Below are 21254 nucleotides of genomic sequence, written 5' to 3' on the forward strand. Positions count from 1 at the left end.
CATATACAAAGGCTGTTGATTCGAGATTAGACTACTGGGTACATGCACAGGGAATGAGGCAAAGGGGTGTGTTTAATTCATCTTCCTTCTATATCTAAAGTGTTATAAATGAAAATAATTGCTGACACTGTAGTCTTTAAAATTGATGAAATTGTAGATGCTCATGTTCAGTTGATTCTAACTGCATGGGCAAGTCCCGCAAAGGAAGTTTTCATAATGTTGTCATTTGTTACTTGTATAGTAGCTTCACTTGGATGGCATTACCATGATGCAAGTATCATCTTCTGATGGGTATGTTGTGACAAAGACATTATTACTATGATTGTAGTGTTTCCAGCAGTAATTTTCTATATCATTAGGGCATACATTGCTGTTAGTAGTGACAGTGGGAACTCATATAATCATTGCACTCTTCAATGAAATAAAACTATTACTGGAAGGAATACTGTGTGTGTTCTATAGGGTACTTGCTAATGAAATAAGGTTGTTTGTGTTTTATCTTTACCATGTAATGCAGGTATTATCTCTCTTATTCTTCTTTTGTTCTCTCTATGCATATGAGGGGCATTGTGAGCTATTGCCGATCAAGGAAAATTGTTTGGCCTTGATTTGTCTATTCTAGATTCCTTTCTCTTGCAGGTCAAGGAAAACTGATTGGCCTTGATTATTCTGCCTTAGCAAAATCCAGTGTTATTTTTGACTCTCGAGTGAAGAATAGCATATGTACATGTTGACTTGCTGGCAATGATGAATATCGACCACATCATCTATTTGTCATTGCGTGCATATAATTACTGGAGTTCAAAGTCTCTTTATAAATATATTCATTTCACATTTGAATACGCTTTTGCTAGTAAAGTAAGAATATATCCCACACACAGAGGCACATGCACATTCACCAGGACATTCATAAATTACCGGAGTTCAAAGTCTCTTGATAAATATATTCATTTCACATTTGAATACGCTTTTGCTAGTAAAGTAAGAATATATGCCACACACAGAGGCACATGCACATTCACCAGGATATTCATAAACTATATTGCATAGATGGAATGACATGGATCACAGGGCGTGCTGGTTGCAGTTACAGAGCAAGGACGTCTCATACTAGATGATGGTAGCTCTATAATAGAGCTATTACTTCCAAAGGATTTCCAGCAGCAACAATGGAAGACAGGTTGCTATTACGTTTAGTAGTATAATGGACTAAATTCTGCCGTACTGAAATCAGATGTTTGCATGGCAATTTTAGATTATAATGTAGGTTTAATGCAATGTGACAGGTATGTATGTAATGGTGATAGGAGCATACACAGTTAGTGGAAACTGTACCTCGGTAATCAAGGTGCATACCAATATCTTCCATATTTATTTTGATTGCTCATAATTCTATTGATGAATTGTTGTTACTGACAACACTGCACAAGTTTAGGTGCATACCAATATCTTCCATATTTATTTTGATTGCTCATAATTCTATTGATGAATTGTTGTTACTTACAACCCTGCACAAGTTTATATGTTGCAGAGTAGCGAGTTGAATATAAATAAGAACCATAGTATCCCTGTTTACTAAGATCCCCTAAATCAGTCTGTTCAAGTAATTAAAGAAGTGATTGACCCTGAAACAACAAAGCTTTCTGAAGTATGTCTCAGATCCACTTTTTCCAGATTAAGGGGAGAATACTATGAGCAGATCAGCGGGGTAGCCATCGGATCCCCTCTTTCACCAATAGTGGCTAACCTTTATATGGAAAAATTTGAAAGTATGGCACTTAACACCTACTATCAGAAGCCCAGGATTTGGAAAAGATTCGTTGATGACACTAATGTCATCTGGCCTCATGGGAAAGAACTCTAAATTTTTGTACAACATCTTAACAACATCTCAACTGACCTCTAATTCACCATGGAAATAGGATGATGATTGCATCCCATTTTTGGATGTTCTAATAATGATGATGTTAGTTTTTGTAGCATTGGATGTGTTCTAGCCTTGAAATTTTGTTGAGAAGCTAGAATGCATGAGATCTCCAAAACCCATAAATCATTTTTGGAAATTTCGCCTAGAAATGACTTAATTAGATTGTTAGTAAGTTTTTAAATATTTCCTAAGTCTAAACTTAGGGAATATGACTAATTAATTAGAATTAATTAAGTTAAAGCGTGAATGTTCTAGAAACTCACATGGATCAATTTCAAGTTAATCCTCGCCATCGAATAAGATGTAATCTTGGCTATTGAAGTCTCAACAGAGGAATATAAGAAGTCGTCGATGGGGCTTGGAGAAATCACTTCAACAGTTTGATTTCCTGAGTAGCAGGAGTCAGTTGCTGAAGAGAGAGCCAGTGAGATTGAAGCAGTGAGAGAGTGGCAGGGACAGTGAAGCCGGAGGAAGGATTCCAGTTCCGGTGAGTGTATTTGTAGAGAGGCAAGTGAGCCACAGTGAGGTTGACGCAGAGCAACGCAATAGCCTCTAGAGGCAATTTCGAATCTGTTGGGGAATAGCAGAGTTTCAGTGTCAGAAGTTGGGCAGAGGTTTTGGAGGTTAGGAGAGATTTTTTCCCAGACAATAGCAGGCCAGATGGCTTGAGGAGAAGTTGGTTCAAGCTGAGTGCAGAAGTGACTGTGCTAGGGTGATGCAGTAGCAATGCAAAGCTAGTTTGGATGACTCAATTTGAGCTGAGGTCAGAGCTCGGATTTGCCTGTGGAGTGAGGAAATTCCTCACTAGATTTTTCTTGCCAGTTTTTTCTCTGTAGGATTGCCAGTTTCGGCATCCAGTTGTACTCAGATTATTTCATTGCTACATAATAATAAAACCCTCAGTTGTTGCACTGGTTTTCCCAAGTTGGGTTTTTCCAGGGACATTGGTCCAAAAATAACTATCATTTTATGTGTGCTAATATTTCTTCTAGTGTTTATTTATTCCACAGTTTGTGTCAAAATTGGCAACTAGGGCCAAACTCCATGTGGGTCATCTTATTTATGGCATCTGATATTTTTCTTGGATTCCTCTCTCCGAGAGGTGTAGGATTGACCTAAAGATCATCCGATTCCGACATGTATTTATGGAGATATGAATTTATTTGTGTTATTTGACAATTTGTCAAGCTCGACTAGCAAGCAAATAACCCCAACTTATCCTCAAAGTTGCATTATAAATAGAAGAGGTCCCAAGTCATTTGAGACACACACTTCTCTCATGATCTCTCTCCACTCGTTTGGGTTTAATGGTTAGAGAGTTCAAGAGGGAGAAGCCCTAGACACAATGAAGGAAGGGTTCGAGACGCAGCAAGACAAGGTGCCCTAGACGCAACTGAAGGGAGAGACACCTAGCTGTAGTTGAAGGAGATCTAGCCATGCCCTAGCCGTAGTCACAAAGAAGGTATAGCCACAGTCTTGAAGGTGCCCTAGTGCCCTAACCGCAAGCCTTATTCCGCAGCAAAAGAAGGTCTAATGCAACCCTATATCCGTAGTTGAAGGAGGCTCCTATACGCTGTCTAGATGCAGCCCTATATCCGTAGTTGAAGGAGGCTCCTATATGTTGTCTAGTGGAAGCCTAACTGCAATCATGAAGCCCTAGCCGCAGTCATAAAGCCCTAGCAGCAGTCTTGTGAGGAGGTCTGGCCGCAGGCTAAAAGGAGACCTATTAGCTGTCAAAGGAAGCACCAATACGCAGTATAAAGAAGCCCTTGACCTGCTGTCTAAAGGAGGCCCTGTCTATAGTTAAGAAAGGCCTAATACATAGTCAAGGGAATCTTCTAATTCATGGCCAAGGAGAGACCCTAACACAACTAATTGAAGCTTGTTGATAGCGTGAAGAAGACTAGATGGACAACGTGGAAATCTTTGTGTGTTGTAGGTGACAGCATGGAAAATAAGCCAGCCTTAAGGCTTGAATTAAAGGGCTGTTAGCAAGGCTGGAAGTTATAGTCATAAGGTGAGGCTGTGTGTTGAAGAAGTCTGTCCTCAGACTTAGATTAGATCTACGTAGGGCTGGTTTCATATGCTGTTTGGGTGCTAATATATACTAATGTGTTGTTGATGTTTATGTAACTGTTCTGAGGATATTTACTTCAACATTGCTATGTGGTAGGCCACAGGCCATAGCACCATAGCAAGGTTTACTTTGGGGCTGTTCTCTTAGGACTGTTTGAAGATTATGAAGGAATTTTAGGACAACTTTAGGTGTCCTTATCAAATCAACCATTCACCACAGTCGAGGGAGTTTAGGGCTGCATATTGTGCCCTAACCAGAATTGTTGGAGCAGCTAGCAATTGGAGGAATGTTGCATCAGGATATGCTACAATACTCTTAATGATGGAAATCTGTCATAATGATGTACTTTCTACTGCTGTCATAAAATCTCAGTTTTGTATATTTGTACTCTCTCTCTCTCTGCTGAACTATTGAAGAATATAAGAAGAATTGGTCAAGGGTTTCCCCACATTGGGGTTTGTCCCTAGTTGGTGCCACATCTTGTGTCCTCTTGTCTTGGCTTGTCTTCTACTGTTTATGTTTATGTTCTATCTGTACTTTACCATCATGCTGATGTGATTGCTAATTTGAATATTGACATTGGGCTAATATGAAAAATTGAATTAAATTTCCCTAAGCATAGAACATACCTAAATTTAACATGGTATTGGAGTTGGGGTGAAGACAAAGCCCAAGCAAGAGTGAAAGAGCAATCACCGAAGGCAGTTGGAAAGGACAAAAGGCTCAATGGGTTCCTCATCCCACTTCCCGGCTGAAGATAAGCTTCAGGAATAGTCTGACTATCACGATGGAAGATGTCTCTTGATCTGACATTAGAAGAACAAGAAGTGCTGGATTATGTGAGGGTAAAATCCCCGAGCCTCCATCAAATGCACCGACTGCTACAAAGAACAAGCACACCAAGGGTGAAGTCAAAGCGAAGAAGATTATCAGAGATTCCATTGACAAGCGTCTGGTGGCCTACATCTCCGATCTGAACACCTCCAAGGAAATCTATGACAGATTGGTAAGCATGTTCAAGGTTAGTGATGCAAATCAAATTTTGTTCCTCAAAAATAAGTTGAAGGATATTAAGAAGGGCAAGGACGAGGATATTCAATCCTACTTCTTAAGGATCACTGAGATCAAGAATGATCTTCTATCGATTGGAGAAGTCATTTCTGACAGGGAACTTACTATCACTACTCTTGGAGGGCTTCCACCTGAGTGGTATATATTTAGAACCACTATTCTCAATAATGATCGAATTCCAGGATTTGAAGAATTGATGTCAAGATGCATTCAGGAAGAAAAAAGAATGGTGGAGCAAGAAATGCCTTCTAATAGAGGCAACCCCATTGCTTTCTCCGCTCATGCCAAAAGGAGAAATAATGCAGGGTCTAAAGGTCACTTCAATGGAAAGCCCAGATCTAAGGGTGGAAGGAAGGGCAGATGCTTTGCTTGCAACAAGTTTGGCCATTATGCGAGGGAGTGTCCAAATAGAAGGGACAGATCACATGATGATGATCATAGTTATTCCAGGGGCAACTTCAACAACAATGATCGAAGGAATGACAGGTATAATGTAAAAGGAAAAAGGTATGCATGACATCAAGGAAATGGTCGACCCTCCAAGAAAGCAAGGAACTCCAGGTATGAAGAATCAAATGTTGTTTCTGATAAGCAAAAGGAGTATTATCTTATTTCGGCTCTCTCCTCTACCTTTCCTCCAGACACTTTGGGAAATTGACTTATTGATAGTGGTGCTTCAAGGCACTTCACCGGATACAAGGAAGCTCTCTCTAATTTGATAGAGAAGGAAACAAACTTGGAGATTATTCTTGGAGACGATGCCACCTATCCCGTAAAGGGTGTAGGGAATGTTACTCTTCAATTAAATCAGGGTAACACGATTCATTTACAAGAAGTTCTTTATGTACCTGATCTTAAGAAGAAGCTTGTGTCCATTTCGGCAATGGAAGACAAAGGTTACAAGGTGGCATTCATCGATGGAAAGGTACGTGTTTGGAAAAGGAATTTTAAAGATGCTTTTACTCTTGGGTTTAGGGTTAGCACTTTGTATCAAGTTGCAGGAAGTCCATTGGGGACCATGTCTTGTGATACATCTCTTCAATTTGAACTAAGGCACCAGAGGTTTGCCCATCTTCATTGTAAGGCCCTACCCGATGTGAGACAGATGGTGACAGGGATGCCTGAGTTCAAAGAAGAGCATGAAGGTATATGTCCGGGATGTACCAAAGGAAAACTTGTAAGTAATATCAAGAACACTGATGTAGAACAACCCGAGGGGCTTGAGGTTCATGACCAGGAATCTCATATATACAGGTTGAAGAAAGCTCTCTATAGTTTGAAGCAAGCACCCCAGACTTGGTTTGAGAGGATTGACATCTATCTGATGACGCTGAGGTTCACTAGGAGTGAAGCCGACCCAAACCTTTGCTTTAAGGTTGTGGATGATAGACCTCTCATACTGGTACCTTATGAGGACGACCTCTCTCTAACAGGTGTAGGTCCTCTCATTTACAAACGTAAGAGGGAGTTGGATTTCGAATTTGGAATGGTGAACTGCAAGCCTGTGACTACCCCAATGGAGCTTAACTTTAAGAAGTTATGCGGTAATGCTACTGGACCTGAATTGGGAAATGCCTCTGTGTCTCGTCAACTCATAGTAGCATTGATGTTCTTGGTGAACTCTCGTCTGAATATATGTTTTGCAGTTAGCATGTTGAGCCTATATATGGTTGAGCCTCATCACTCACATTGGATTGGTGCCAAGAATCTTCTGAGATATCTTCAGGGCACAATCACTCATAGACTGAGAGACATTGCTGGAAATGTAAGGCTGCATTATTATTCTGATGCTGATTGGGCAGGCAGTGTGGTGGATTGCAAGAGCACTTCTAAGTGCTCTTTCTCTTTGGGCTCTGCTTCGATATCTTGGATGAGCAGGAAGCAGAAGTCGGTTTCTTTGAGCACCGTTGAGGCCGAATACATAGCTGCGAGTATGGCCTCGTGTGAAGCTGTCTGGTTGATGAAGCTCTTCAGTGAGCTGTTAGGACATGTGCTGGATACCACCATGATCCTTTGTGACAACTAGAGTGGGATTCGATTATCAGAGAGTCCCGTATTTCATGATCTCTCCAAGCACATAGACATCAGGTACCACTTTATCCGGGATATGGTACATCGAGGAGCAATAAGGCTCCTTCGCATTGGAAATGATGAGCAGGTCGTCGATATTATGACAAAGCCCCTAGGAAAGGTCAAATTATTGACTTTCTGAGAACGACTAGGAGTCGTGGAGAGACCCTCTCCTGAGGGTCCTGTATGATATGGATATTGAGCTCTGGGAGCTCCGGGGGGCATGGGGTACTTCTTGGAGTGATGAGAAACCATAGGGTGAGTGGTTCAACCTTCCCCTAGTGGTTTGCTATGTAGGCAGGATGAGTGGTTCATCCTTCTCCTACTAATACACAATCATAGGGTGAGTGGTCAAGCCTTCCCCTAGTGATTTGTTGTGTACAGGGTGAGTGGTTTAGCCTTCCCCTAGGATACCCCTTAGTGACATGTAGGCAGGAGTGGTTCATCCTTCTCCTGCTGAGACATCGTACCCATGCAGTCTGGGATTCATGGGAAATACCTCTCATCTGGCCAATGAGTAGGGAAATGAGGATAGGGACCATAACACTATTGATGGACGCATCGTGTACTACCGTACTCCCTATGCTAGGATGATATTGATCTAGGATTAATTGGAATTGACTTCGGGTCAGTAAGAGTGGTATGAGACACTCTCTTTATTTGGAACTGATTTCGGATCAGTGAAAGTGTTATGAGACACTCTGTATTTGGCACTGACTTCGGGTCAGCAGAGAATAGTATGATACATTCTCAATCACTTCTTCTTCTTCATATTTCAACAGAGCAGTGCAGGGCACTGCATTGATGACAGAGATAGTATGGATTGGCAGATGGATTAGCAGATGGAGTTCTCCCTAGTTGAGAGGGTGTGTTAAAATTGGCAACTAGGGCCAAACTCTATGTGGGTCATCTTATTTATGGTAGCTGATATTTTTCTTGGATTCCTCTCTCCGAGAGGTGTAGGATTGATCTAAAGATCATTCGATTCTGACATGTATTTATGGAGATATGAATTTATTTGTGTTATTTGACAATTTGTCAAGGTCGGCCAACAAGCAAATAACCCCAACTTATCCTCAACGTTGCATTATAAATAGAAGAGGTCTCAAGTCATTTGAGACACACACTTCTCTCATGATCTCTCTCCACTCGTTTGGGTTTAGTGGCTAGAGAGGTCAAGAGGGAGAAGCCCTAGATGTAGTGAAGGAAGGGTTCTAGATGCAACAAGACAAGGTGCCCTAGACGCAGTTGAAGGGAGAGACACCTAGCCGCAGTTGAAGGAGATCTAGCCATGCCCTAGCCGCAGTCACAAAGAAGGTATAGTCGCAGTCTTGAAGGTGCCCTAGTTCCCTAACCGCAGGCCTTATTCTGCAGCAAAAGAAGGGTAATGCAACCCTATATTCGTAGTTGAAGGAGGCTCCTATATGTTGTCTAGATGCAACCTTATATCCGCAGTTGAAGGAGGCTCCTATATATTGTCTAGTGGAAGCCTAGCCGCAGTCATGAAGCCTTAGCAACAGTCTTGTGAGGATGTCTAGCCACATGCTAAAAGGAGACTATTAGCCGTCAAAGGAAGCACCAATATGCAGTATAAAGAAGTCCTTAACCTGTTGTCTAAAGGAGGCCCTATCTACAGTTAAGAAAGGCTTAATACGCAGTCAAGGGAATCATCTAATTCGCAGCCAAGGAGAGACCCTAACGCAGCGAATTGAAGCCTGTTGACAGCGTGAAGAAGACTAGATGGACAACATGGAAATATTTGTGTGCTGTAGGTGACAACGTGGAAAATAAGCCAGCCTTAAGGCTTGAATTAAAGGGATGTTAGCAAGGCTGGAAGTTACAGTCATAAGGTGAGGCTGTGTGTTGAAGAAGTCTGTCCTCAGACTTAGATCAGATCTACGTAGGGTTGGTTTCATATGCAGATTGGGTGCTAATATATACTAATGCGTTGTTGATGTTTATGTAACTATTTTGAGGACATTTACTTCAGTTTTGCTATGTGCTAGGCCACATGCCATAGTACCATAGCAAGGGTTACTTTGGGGCTGCTCTCTTAGGTTTGTTTGAAGATTATGAAGGAAGTTTAGGACAACTTCAGGTGCCCTTATCAAATCAACCATTCATCACAGTCAAGGGAGTTTAGGGTTGCATATTGTGCCCTAACCAGAATTGCTAGAGCAGCTAGCAATTGGAGGAATGTTGCATCAGGATATCCTACAACACTCTTAATGATTGAAGTCTGTCATAATGATGTACTTTCTACTGTTGTCATAAAATCTCAGTTTTGTATATTTGTACTATCTCTCTCTCTACTGCACTATTGAAGAATATAAGAAGAATTGATCAAGGGTTTCCCCACATTGGGGTTTGTCCCTGGCTAGTGCCACATCTTGTGTCCTCTTGTCTTCTACTGTTTATGTTTATGTTCTATCTGCACTTTACTATCATGCTGATGTGATTGCTAATCTGAATATTGACATTGGGCTAATATGAAAAATTGAAGTAAATTGCTCTAAGCATAGAACATACCCAAATTTAACAATTTATTTGTGTAGGTTGTAGTGTGATTGATTCAATATTTGCTGTGGCAAACAATAAATAAATTGTTAAAAATTAATTTAACAATTACGAGAATTATTTCCAATTGTTGCAATAGGATTCGGGTTAACAAATTTTCACAGATGAAACCTAATGGACAATTGGACCATAAAGTCTACCGAAAGAAGACCCACATAGAAAACTACCTACATGTTGACTCTCACACCTTCCTCACACAAAAGATTGGCGTCATCAGAACCCTAGCCACTAGAGCTTTTATTATTTCCAGGGAAGACCACAAACAAAATGAGAAAAACCACTTGATTAATGTCTTCAGGAATCTTGGTTATAACAAAAAAGACATAATGAACGCCCTTCAAAAATATTTAGATATACCTGATAACAACCCTCATAGCACTAACATCTAGGGTTCAGGAAAGACTGCCTACCTACCCCACCTCTAAGGAACCATTGATAAGATATCCAAGGTTCTGAAACGAAAAGAGATCATAACATCTTTTAGACCCCTCACCATTATTAGACTAAAGGTTAAATGTGTGAAGCATAACATTGATCACTTCTAGTACAAAATTGTTTAAAAAGTAGATTGCTCTTGTAGAAAGTGTTATATTGGTGAAACTGGTCATTCCATACAAGTAAGAATCAAGGAGCATGGTGCTAATATAAAGCATGAAAGAATAAAAAACTCAGCACTGGCAGTGTTGGAGAATGTAGTAGGGCAACTATTTAAATTTTTCTCCTTATCCTTGATAAAAGTTTGTGATCTTTATACTAGCTTCTTTTATTCTTAGTGTTGTTCTCTTCATCAAACAATTATCAAGAGCATAAACAATAAAGACAATAGACACAAGAAGTAGGCTCCAAGCCAGGACAAAAACCCCTTCAAGGGGAAAACCTAGAAATAATCTCCTCTTCTTATAGAATCATTTCAAATGAGAAATCCAAGACCCTACAACCAAAGTCAAGACCTCCTCCAAGCACCAAGTCAGCCCCTCAAGAATTTCTTCCAAATAAGTCAAAGTTTGACCAAGTCAACAAAGGTCAATTCTCTTCAAATTTGCTCCACTTCAGAATTTCGACCTTCTATTTCAGAACTGCAACTTCAGTCCTTTGGAATAGCGGAAATCCTTTCTTTCTGGCATGTGTCAACCTTTCAAGAAGTCTTTATTCAAGCAAGTCAATGTCTCCAAAGTCAACAAGAGTCAAACTAGGTCAAAATAGAGTTTCATCCCTCTTGCAACTTGGATTTTCAATTCTTGGCCTCCTGCAAATTAGACTTGCAATTGTCGGCTTGCAGAAACCCTAACCCTCGCACGTGTGGACGAAAAAAGATAGAAATTAGTTCTCCTTCCTTCACTTGGTCTTCTTCCTTGTCTTATAGCCTTCTTCGCTCTTCTTTTCTTCCTTTTCGTTCTTTAGATCAAACTTGTCTTGCTTATAGATCAAATGTGTGCTAAGTAGGTTGAATTCGCTCTTATATATACTAATATGAGGAGGTCGAGTAGTTTCTTCTAGGACAACTTGTCACTTGTGGGGCCGTCTTGTGCTAGGAGGCTTATTTGACTTTCTAGACTTATAATCAATATATTTTACATGTTACAACTTGCCCAATAGGGTCTTATACAAGTGACAAGGACTCTCTTGACTCAAGAAAAGCATTCTTTTGACTTAGAAAAACCTTAGAAGCATGAACAACATGCTTGACCTAGATGACCAATAAAATGAAGCATGAAACCCATGCTTTAAAATAATATTTTTCTTTCTGTTTTTTCTTGTAACATAAGATATACATAATGGCATGAGTACAATAACAATTATGAACATTGAAACTAGTTACATTTTCCAACACTCCCTCTTAACTAGGGAGGTATTCATAATTGTACAACCAGTGCAAGGATATTATCAAACTGAAGAGTTCTCATAAGAAGAGTCAGATTGGTAAGCCATCTTTTAAGCATCAAGATTATGACCAACATTATCAACACAGTAAGGCCTTCTCATGACAAGCTCTTCTCATATCAAAGCATAATGCTGGAAGGTTTTACATGAGAGAAGACACTACCTCTTCAAGGTACATACACCATCCAGATGTTCACTAGGTATGTCCTTTTAGGACTATTCTTATCTTGGATTCCCAATACTCAGAATATCGGTCCTCTTCAACCACTCTTGTCTTGGATACCTGTCCAATCCTCAAAGAGTGTCAGTTAATAAGAATGCTTCCTATCTTGGATTATTTATCCTCAAGGAGTATTAATCTTAGATGCTTATCCAATTCTCCATTATCTCTAGCATGGCCTTCACTTAGACGTATGGCTATTAGTCCTGGCCTAGTGCATGACACATGATAGAAGAGAATACAATGCCAATTATCACTCCTCAATCAGGGAGGATACCCTCATTCCCTCTTATTTAGGGAATATATCCTTTCTCCTTTTTAATCATTTAAGGAAACTCCTTTTCACCCTCTCAAACATAGAGGAAATTCTTAACTTCCTTTCAATTTGGGAAGTCATAACCACAAGCTCTTTAGCTTGTCTTGATATATTCATCAACTACTAGTTCTTCATGGGGATCTTCAAGTAGCCGCTGCATGAATCCTTTCTTTTGCATCTCATCATATTGAGCTTCTGTTGATTTGGGGTAGCATCAGATGTGCTCTAGGCCTCAAATTTTGTAGGGATGCTTGGGCACATGTATTCCAAAGAACCCAAAAATCATTTTGGGAAATTCCACCCAGAGGCGATTTTATTAAAATAATTAATGTTTTTAATGGAGTTCCTAAGTCTAAACTTAGGAAAATTAAAATATTAATGGATATTAATCTAACTGTGGTTGTAACTTCTATAAGAAGATGGAGATCAAGCCAAAACTATCTGAGCCTTTGATTAGGAGTTAATGTAGGCCGTTGGTTGTCCAACAGAAAGATATAAGAAGGGGCTTGAGGGTCATTTGGAAAACACACTGAGAGATCAAGAGATCGAATTTTTGAAGTGAGAAGTTCTCAGGAGGAAATTCTGATCGAGTAGATTTCTTGCAGGTGAGGGGAAGGGATGGTTGGGTTGGAGTATCTTCTCCAGGACCTAGAATACTCAACAGAGAGGCAAAGAAGCACTAGTGGAGGTAGCGCAGACCCAGGAAGGACTGACGCTAGGCCAGGAGGGCCCACACAATGCTTGATGCAGAGCCAAAAGGGCCAACGCAGAGGCAGAGCTGTCTTCTAGCAGAAGTCCGAAATTTGCCAGGGAGTTGTCGGATCAGCCGAGAGGGTTGACGTTAGAGCTCCAGGAGGCAAGGAGACCCAGAGCAGAGCTGACGCAGAGCCTCAAAGAGCTCCACGCAGGCCCAGACAGTTACTATGAAGGGGAAACACATTTGTAGCCAGGTACAATCAGTTCAACTACCAGATCAGTCGAGATTTGCCGGGTGGAGTGTGGTAATCTCACTAAGTTTTCTGCCAGTGTCTTTTTCTCTGTAACGGGATTGCCAGAAGGGCATCCAGAGTTGTATTAAGAACTACTGCTTAATAATATAAAACCCTTAAATCTGCTGCACCGGTTTTCCCGCATTGGGTTTTTTCGGGGACATTTGTCCAAAAATAACGGTGTCAATTGTGTTGTATTTTCATTCTTCCTCAGTCTCTTGTTTCCATAAAATATTTAATTAAGTGAAGGTTGTAGTGTATGTATTACGATATTTGCCGTAGGAAACTGCAAGTAATTTGTTTAAAGGAATTTAACAAATAGGAGTAATATCATCAGTTGCTGCAGTAGGGATTCCGGTTGAGGAATTTTCACAGCTTCTACCTTCCTGGATATTATGGAGCCATCCTCTTCCTTTAATCTTGTGATGGGATTCAGGCCATCGACCTTACATATCACTTTCCTCTAGTTATCATCAATGAAGGCATTATATCGAGTGTTATCAAAGTGATCTTTATGAATATCAAGTTATCCTCTTATACTGCTACTTTTCAATCCCAAGATAGTGATGTAAACATCTTGACTACATAATCCTTCAAGGATTACCAAAACCATTCACTCAGTCCATATGTTCTTTGAATCGAGTTCAACACCAACATGCTAAATTTACTCAATTGCCATAATGCATTTCTACAATATCCTTCCAGGTAGCAAAACAATATGTCAACTTGATAACCAATACCCGAATATGAATATTTACCTTATCATGATGGCCTTTTCACCAAAACTATTCGCTTTTTAAGATCAACATCCTTCTACATGGTCCATGTTCATATTGTGTAGGGATCCTTCTCCATGCATTTGCTTTTAATCAAAGTGCCTATGGATTGAACTTGATTCTCAAGCTACAATATCTTCCTTGGAGTTATCATCATTAACTCCCTTTCTTTCTTCCGAAGACTATACTTGATGTTGATCAATATTGGTATATTTATGCCATGCAATCTTGTGTGAGAGTCTTGATCTTTAGCCATGCTGAAGCATATCAAAATTCTTCTTTCAAGCATCGAGTAATTACATGGAAGACTTACCGAGCATACTTTTATAGTCAACTCTTTCTGCAAGATTCTTGTAGATATGAACCCTACCCTAGAAAAGAGTTACTTTAAAATATGCATACCTTTGCTCATCCAACCATTTAGCCATCCTTTCTTGAATGGAATTGCTTCTTATAGTTGTCGAAGATAGGTTTCTTTGAAGAGTAGAAAGAATTTCATTATGCCTTTCATGCTGCAACTTGACCATGTGCATTCCTTCATCCTTCAAGAGTATTGTTTCCATACTAGATGGAATATATACTAGCCATAATGTTTCTTCCAAGAACCTTCATGAATGATGGTTCTTGTAGGAGGATCTTTAACTATCCCTTTTGCAAAATGGTTACCTCTAATAATATGTTAGAAAATGCTTGGATGAAGACTAATATGCAATACAGTTCCAATCTTCTCATTCTTGAAGGTTAGATGATTCTTACAAAAGCAACTTGGCGATGTAGATTCTAATTCTTCTACTATCATGTGCTTCTTCCTAAGATGCCATGCTTTTACAAAAATCAAGACTTCTTCTAAAAATTTTAATAATTCATACTACTCCACTTTCTCCTTAATAAAAGAAAGACGAATTGCATAAAGAACCTAATAGAGATGGAGCTTCCTTTAGTAGTAAAGGTCCTTGGGATCTTCTCCTTTCGACTTCTTCTCAAGTTCTCCCTTTTCTTCAGCTATGTGAGCTTCACTTCTTTCTTTTCTTTTGTTGTTCTCCTTGTTTGGACAATCCCTCTTAAAGTGTCCATACTCATTGCATCCAAAGCATTGAATTTTGGAAATATATGGCTTTCCTTTGGACTTTCCAAACTTCCATTTCTTCAACTTCTTGGACCTTGCAATAAAGGCTTAAGACTTTTCATTTGATTCGATGTCATCATGAGCCTTTATTCTAGATTCTTCCAAGATACATTGAGCCCATAACTAATCAAAAGGTGTAGTATCCTTCTTAGAGTAGTTGCTAGTTGAAAAACCGCTCCATTCAAATGGTAGAGCATTTAATACACAAGTAGTCATTCTTGAAGTAGAAACAACTTCCCCAAGCCCTTGCAACTAGTCCCTTTTTGTAAAATCTTCATGAGGGGGGGGGGGGGTGAATCAGTATTATCAAATCAATAATTTATTTTCAAAACTGATTTGTATACGCTACTTCAGCTTAGTAAACTAGCGTGTATACGCAACTGTACTCAATGCAACCAGCGTATATGCAGAGATCCTTTGATTTAACCAAATTATCATGCATTGAACTTTAACCAGTATATCAGGAATTCATTAGACAGTGCAGTAAACACAGATTAAAGCATCACACATAAGCAACACACATGAATACCAAGATATAAGGTGGAAACCTAATGTGGGTGAAAACCACTTGTTGCAATCGTCTCTGTCTTTTTTTAATAATAAGAGAATTCTGTTTACAAGTTTTGTACTGGTGCAGTCTTATACTAGTACGCATGCTTCTACCTACAGAAGGCTACAACCTTCTCTCTTTCTCCAGCTTCTACTGGAAGGGAGCTACAACCCCCTAGCTCTTGTACTAGCTGATATGTTTACTAGTACGTAGGCGCCGACCTACAGAAGGCTACAACCTTCTCTTTTCTTCCAGGGACCACGTTTCATAAATTTTCAGACTGGATCCATCAATAACATCATTCAATCATCAAATATATCTGCATCAACCAATCTCCTTTTGAACCAACCACAACCAAATCAATCAACCACTTTGACAACACATCAATCTCATCATTCAGAATGCTGTCACCAGAATACAGTAACCAGAACCCAAGCCAGAACCCAGAACACTGCAATAGCAAACAGAAGCAACTAAAACATATTTTTATAAGGTATATGCTACTTCCATGTGTCAAACCTGCGTGCATACGCGCTCTGCTCAAAGCGAACCAACGTACAGATCTGCAAATCAAATTTATTATGTATACGCTGCTTTGATATGCAGAACTAGCGTGTATATGCTCCTTTTCTAAAGTGAACTTGCTTACAGATTTGTAAATGATGATTTAAACATTACAACTATTTCAGACTTCAGTATACCCAAATCATCATATTTACAGACAACAACATGCGCCAGTTATTCAGATACATGTTCAAACCACATAAAGATAATTCACTTCAAGCCTTAAGATCCTGATACATCATTAGATCTTATCCTTCATCATCAGCTAAGGTTCATTTTTGGTTCAGATCCAAAAATGCATCATAACCCAATAACTTGCATATTAGATCTCACACTTCATCAGATATTCGATACTTGCACACATTGGCGTAATGATCTTCTCCTCCTTTTATAGTTTGTAGGCCTTTCTCAATACCATGGACCAAAACCACTTAGGACCAATACCTTGGACCAAATACCTAAGGTCAATACCTCGTACCCGATACCTTGGACCAATACCATGGATCAAAATACCATGGACCAAATACTTCGGACCAAACAATTAGTTTTCCAAGGTATATGCGCTTTTCCTTTTGTGAAAGTGCGTGTGTACATATACGCGACTTGTATACGGTGAATCCGCGTGTATATGCGGCTTGGTCAATGGTGAACCTGCGTATACCTCTCTTTCTTCATTATGTGTAGTTTGATCTGCTGTTAACTTGCAGTACTGTGATCTGTCATCTGAGAGAGTTGCTTTATGAACTGATTCCTTGAAGCTGCCCTGCATTTCATCACATTTGTAAACACTCCTGTCATGCTTTCTGTCACATCTGATATCTCTTCTGTAGATTCATCTACTTACCATATACAAGTGAGTTGTTCTGCTACAAGTGGGTTGCCATCAAGTACAACACATACATCATAATGCCAACAAAGTGGCCATGTCTTCATCCTTTGATTTCCTTATCCTATATAGTTGAATTCTCAAGGATATATTCTGGGTTTATGTACTTATAGAGTACAACTTTACCAACTTATCATACATAGCCTTGGATGTATTCAAATCAACAATAAAGGGAACACGATGATCTTTAATGGGTTCAACAATGATCCTTTGTGCCCTCACTTCTCCCTTGTATTTTGCTAACTTTTGAGTCTTGCCTTTGTCTAGTAAAACAACTTCACTAAGAACATATTCCATGACTTCATTTTCTGTGAGAGCCAAGTCAATGCTCTTCTTCCATGCTAGGAAGTTTGCTGATCCAACGAGCTTGTTGCTCTCCTTGCAAAATGTTGCCATATGATTTGTAGATTGAGACGTATAAGACAATATGATACTTGTTAACCAAGAGTTCTCCCTTTCGATGATGTCTGCAACTATCTTGATACTTTCAAGACCTTCAAGGAGACTTCAAAGATGCCATAGAATGATGACTTCTAGGATGCTTTCAACAATGGTGTCTTTGAACAACTTCAAAGAGTGAATGATGATCCCAAGATTTCTTGATACTTCGTCTTCTTCAAAAAGATGGAGTGCACACTAGCTTCCAACAAGAGTTGATCCTTTCTTCCTTCAATGAGAGCTTAATCCTTCTTGAGATGATGAGATCCTTGATGAAAGTTTGATGTAGTAACCTTCCTCCTAGGTCAATAGGTCTTCTTCTTCTTTCCTTGTGTCCTTTTGCAAATGAATCCCCTTAACAAGCGATCCCTTCTTATGTCAACAAGATGATCTTCCAACTTCCTTCTCTTTGTTTACCTTAGCTCTAATAACATGTTGGAGAATGTAGTAGGGAAACTATTTAAACTTTTCTCCTTATCCTTGATAAAAGTTTGTGATCTTTATATTAGCTTCTTTTCTTCTTAGTTATGTTCTCTTCATCAAACGATTATGAAGAGCTTACATAATAAAGACAATAGACACAAGAAGTAGTCTCCAAGCCAGGGAAAAAACTCCTCCAAGGGGAAAACCCAGAAAGAATCTCTTCTCTTCTTATAGAATTAGTTCAAATGAGGACCAAAGTCAAAACCTCCTCCAAGCTCCAAGTCAACCCTTCAAGAATTTCTTCCAAATAATTCAAAGTTTGACAAAGTCAACAAAGGTCAAACCTCTTCAAATTTGCTTCACTTCATAATTTTGGCCTTCTACTTCAGATCTGTAGTTCTCGTCCTTTGAATCAACATAAATCCTTACTTTTTGGCACGTGTCAACCTTTCAAGAAGTCTTTCCTCAAGCAAGTCAGTGTCTCCAAAGTCAACAAGAGTCAAAGTAGGTCAAAACAAAGTTTCAGCCCTCCCGCAACTTGTATTTGCAATCCTTGGCTTCCTGCTACTCGGACCTATTACCCACCACTTGGGGGTAGTGTATATAGGATAATTTTTTTCTCCTAGATGGTCCTTAGTCGGCAACCCCTTGAAGCTGCTAGATAGCTCAATGTGCCATTGCCTCCGCCACCTAAGCCAACCATGTGGTCCCTCAACCACTTGTCATGAATGTATGTTTGAAGGTGGGCCTCCCGACCCCAAAGATATGGCTTTTTATTGGTATAGTTGAGTAATTTTCCTTACTTGTCATGGGCACTTTTAGGCATGGATAGGTGGGGGGATTCGATAGAAAGAGTGGGTTAGGCTTGTATTCTTTTCTCCACTGTTCGATTTTGTGGTTACCCTTGTATCCTAATCCCGTGGGATCTCCTTTACTGGCCATTAGGCTTTTGGGTTAGCACTACATGGGAAATCCTGATTTTGGTTGCGTGGTCCCGCTTCTCGATACTACCTACATCACTCCCTTTCCACTCATTCCACTCATTTTAGCCCCATCCATCTATTTTCCCATCCATGTCCACATGTGGCCACTGGGTCCACATTAGGTTAGCCTCCTCCTCCCCTTGTCCACACCTTGGGTCGGGTCTAGAATAATGCCCCAGAGGTTGATGCAGCGAAAAAGAAAAGAAAAAGCATAATTTGGCCACTCTCAACAGGAAATGTACCACAAAATGCAAAAAGATGGTTGGGACATACAAATTTAGCACATGGGTAAAAGCCAAACATGAGCTCTACCCCTTATTCATGACCATTACCCTAGTTCTTATGGGCCCTACATGAGCCCCCTCCATCATTAAGGAACCCATGATTGTCCCAACCCCTGGTGGGCAATGAACCACCCCATCTTAGGGAGGTATTCACTGCGGCATATTACACATCATACTCTCATCCCCTGGAGTCCTTAACAGTTATGAAGAAAAATCAATAAAAGGAAAAAAGGCATATGAAGAAGGGTGGAAATACAAAAGTCAGGGTAACTCATGTACCGCGATTTTCTCCCTCCTACACTCACATACCCAGGTGTGGGCTTCCCTTATTATAGCTACCCATGAACCATGGCATGTGGTCTGGATGACTTCCCATGATCCCCACTTTGCTCCATTATTATATCATCTACCACCTACCACTTGAGGGATGTACCATGAACATGTCATCCCCTCTAGAGGTTGAAACCACCTAATAGGGTCCTTCGCTAACCCCTTGTTGAGATTGGAGACACTTGTGCATACTAAAACCCACTATGGAAGGGAATGCCACCATGAAGTGCCCCATTGATTCCATTACTTGTAAGCTCTTTTAGTTGATTATTCTAATGAACTACTATAAGGGATGTCACTATATTCGGCCTGCCTTCCTACTAATATCTTCGACCTTTCTATCTTAGGCCTGCAAGGAAAGATGGGTGGAGAAATATGGGTGGGTAAAGCCAGCCACCGAAGGTCATGGGTGAAGGTCTGGTGGGGCCGGTCTGGTTGGAATATGATCTGTGATTACTAGCAGGAAGGATTTTGTATACTACTGTCCTCACTTGACCGAAGGGCTAAAGGAGATGTTACTGGAAAGAGAGTTGACAAGCCATCACTGGCTGGAAAGAGAGTGATTATCAGTGGGCCATAAACAGGAAAGAGATTCTTTTCGGGCCTGCGCTGGTGACTGAAGATAAGGGAGCAGGGGTGTTGCCTGTCTTCCTATCGTATCTGTTGGCAGTAAAGTGACATTCATGAGTGGCCTGCCTGCCTTATCCATTATATTCGGCCTGCCTGCCTTTCGAGAGATTTGTTGTAATCGAGGGCAAGGGGATGCATTGGATCTTATGCAGGATTGTAGGTGGATCCCCATTTGGGGCTTGGCCTCCCTATACGGGGTCATAGCCCTCCATAGGGCCACATTGACACTTGTAGGGTGAGCGTTGAGAGCCATGGGCCTCCACCATAGCCGAGATTACTTCATGAATCCCCAACAACGCTCGTTGATTGCTCCTATTCCACCTTTTAGATGAGGATGATGCACCTGGTTCACCATGCCCAACCGACTCCACAAATGTACCATACACTTGGCAGATGTTCCAAGATCGAGAGGATTGTCCCCCACTGTAGAGAGAGGGCTTATGTCATCATTCCAACCCTTACAGATGGTCTACAGGCACTTTCGATCCATTTGGAGACCCATGAGGATGACCTTGTGCCCCCACACCCACTTGGGAGCACCACAAGTTTTTGCTTGGAAAACAAGGGGCCAACCCCTTGTCCACTATGTTTGGAGTCCATTTCTTTATCATGGCACCCCTTGGACTTCATTAGGCCTCCTCAAATTCCCAACGACTCACTTGGTTGATCATTCGACCCTCTTGAGAGGCTTATTGTTGTATTATTGAGCTATTTGGTGGGCTTATCACCAAAAGTATTATTATTATGCAAATTATTTTATTTTGGGGGCTCAATTAGGCCAAATTAGCTAAATTGAACTCATGGGAGATTGTATAAATAGATGAGAGGTGATTCATTCTCTCATCATCACTTGGATTGGATCATTCTCTTTGTGAGATTTTTACTATCCTTCTTGGATGACAAATTTGGATGAATGGATGAATTTTGATGTTTCGATCTCTTTCATTTTGTCTTGGAGCTTCACTATTGGCATATGATGCTGATTGGATATACTCTTTCTTACATGTAAGTACTCTTTTAATGCGATTCTTGTTATTTTCTTATGTCACATGCATGTTGTTGGGAATTTTCTCTATACTGGGCTGAAATTTATTGCTTTTATTATGCGAAATTGTGGAAATATGTTCTTTTATATT

At 40.2% G+C, this 21254-nt stretch overlaps 1 protein-coding gene across 1 annotated transcript in view; it reads left to right on the forward strand.

The window, feature by feature from the left end:
* LOC149182385 (recQ-mediated instability-like protein) overlaps positions 1-21254 on the forward strand; it is a 152423-nt gene that overhangs the window by 43361 nt on the left and 87808 nt on the right. Inside the window, exons 2-3 of the mRNA XM_089418503.1 lie at positions 1072-1180; positions 1287-1348. Of these exons, the coding sequence (XP_089274629.1) occupies positions 1072-1180; positions 1287-1348 (171 nt within the window). The remainder of the gene's footprint in view (positions 1-1071; positions 1181-1286; positions 1349-21254) is intronic.

The sequence above is a fragment of the Pinus tabuliformis genome, chromosome 3_2 (genome assembly GCF_031772625.1).
Source record: "Pinus tabuliformis cultivar Carrire ecotype Pingquan chromosome 3_2, CPIR1, whole genome shotgun sequence".
Classification (NCBI taxonomy): domain Eukaryota; kingdom Viridiplantae; phylum Streptophyta; class Pinopsida; order Pinales; family Pinaceae; genus Pinus; species Pinus tabuliformis.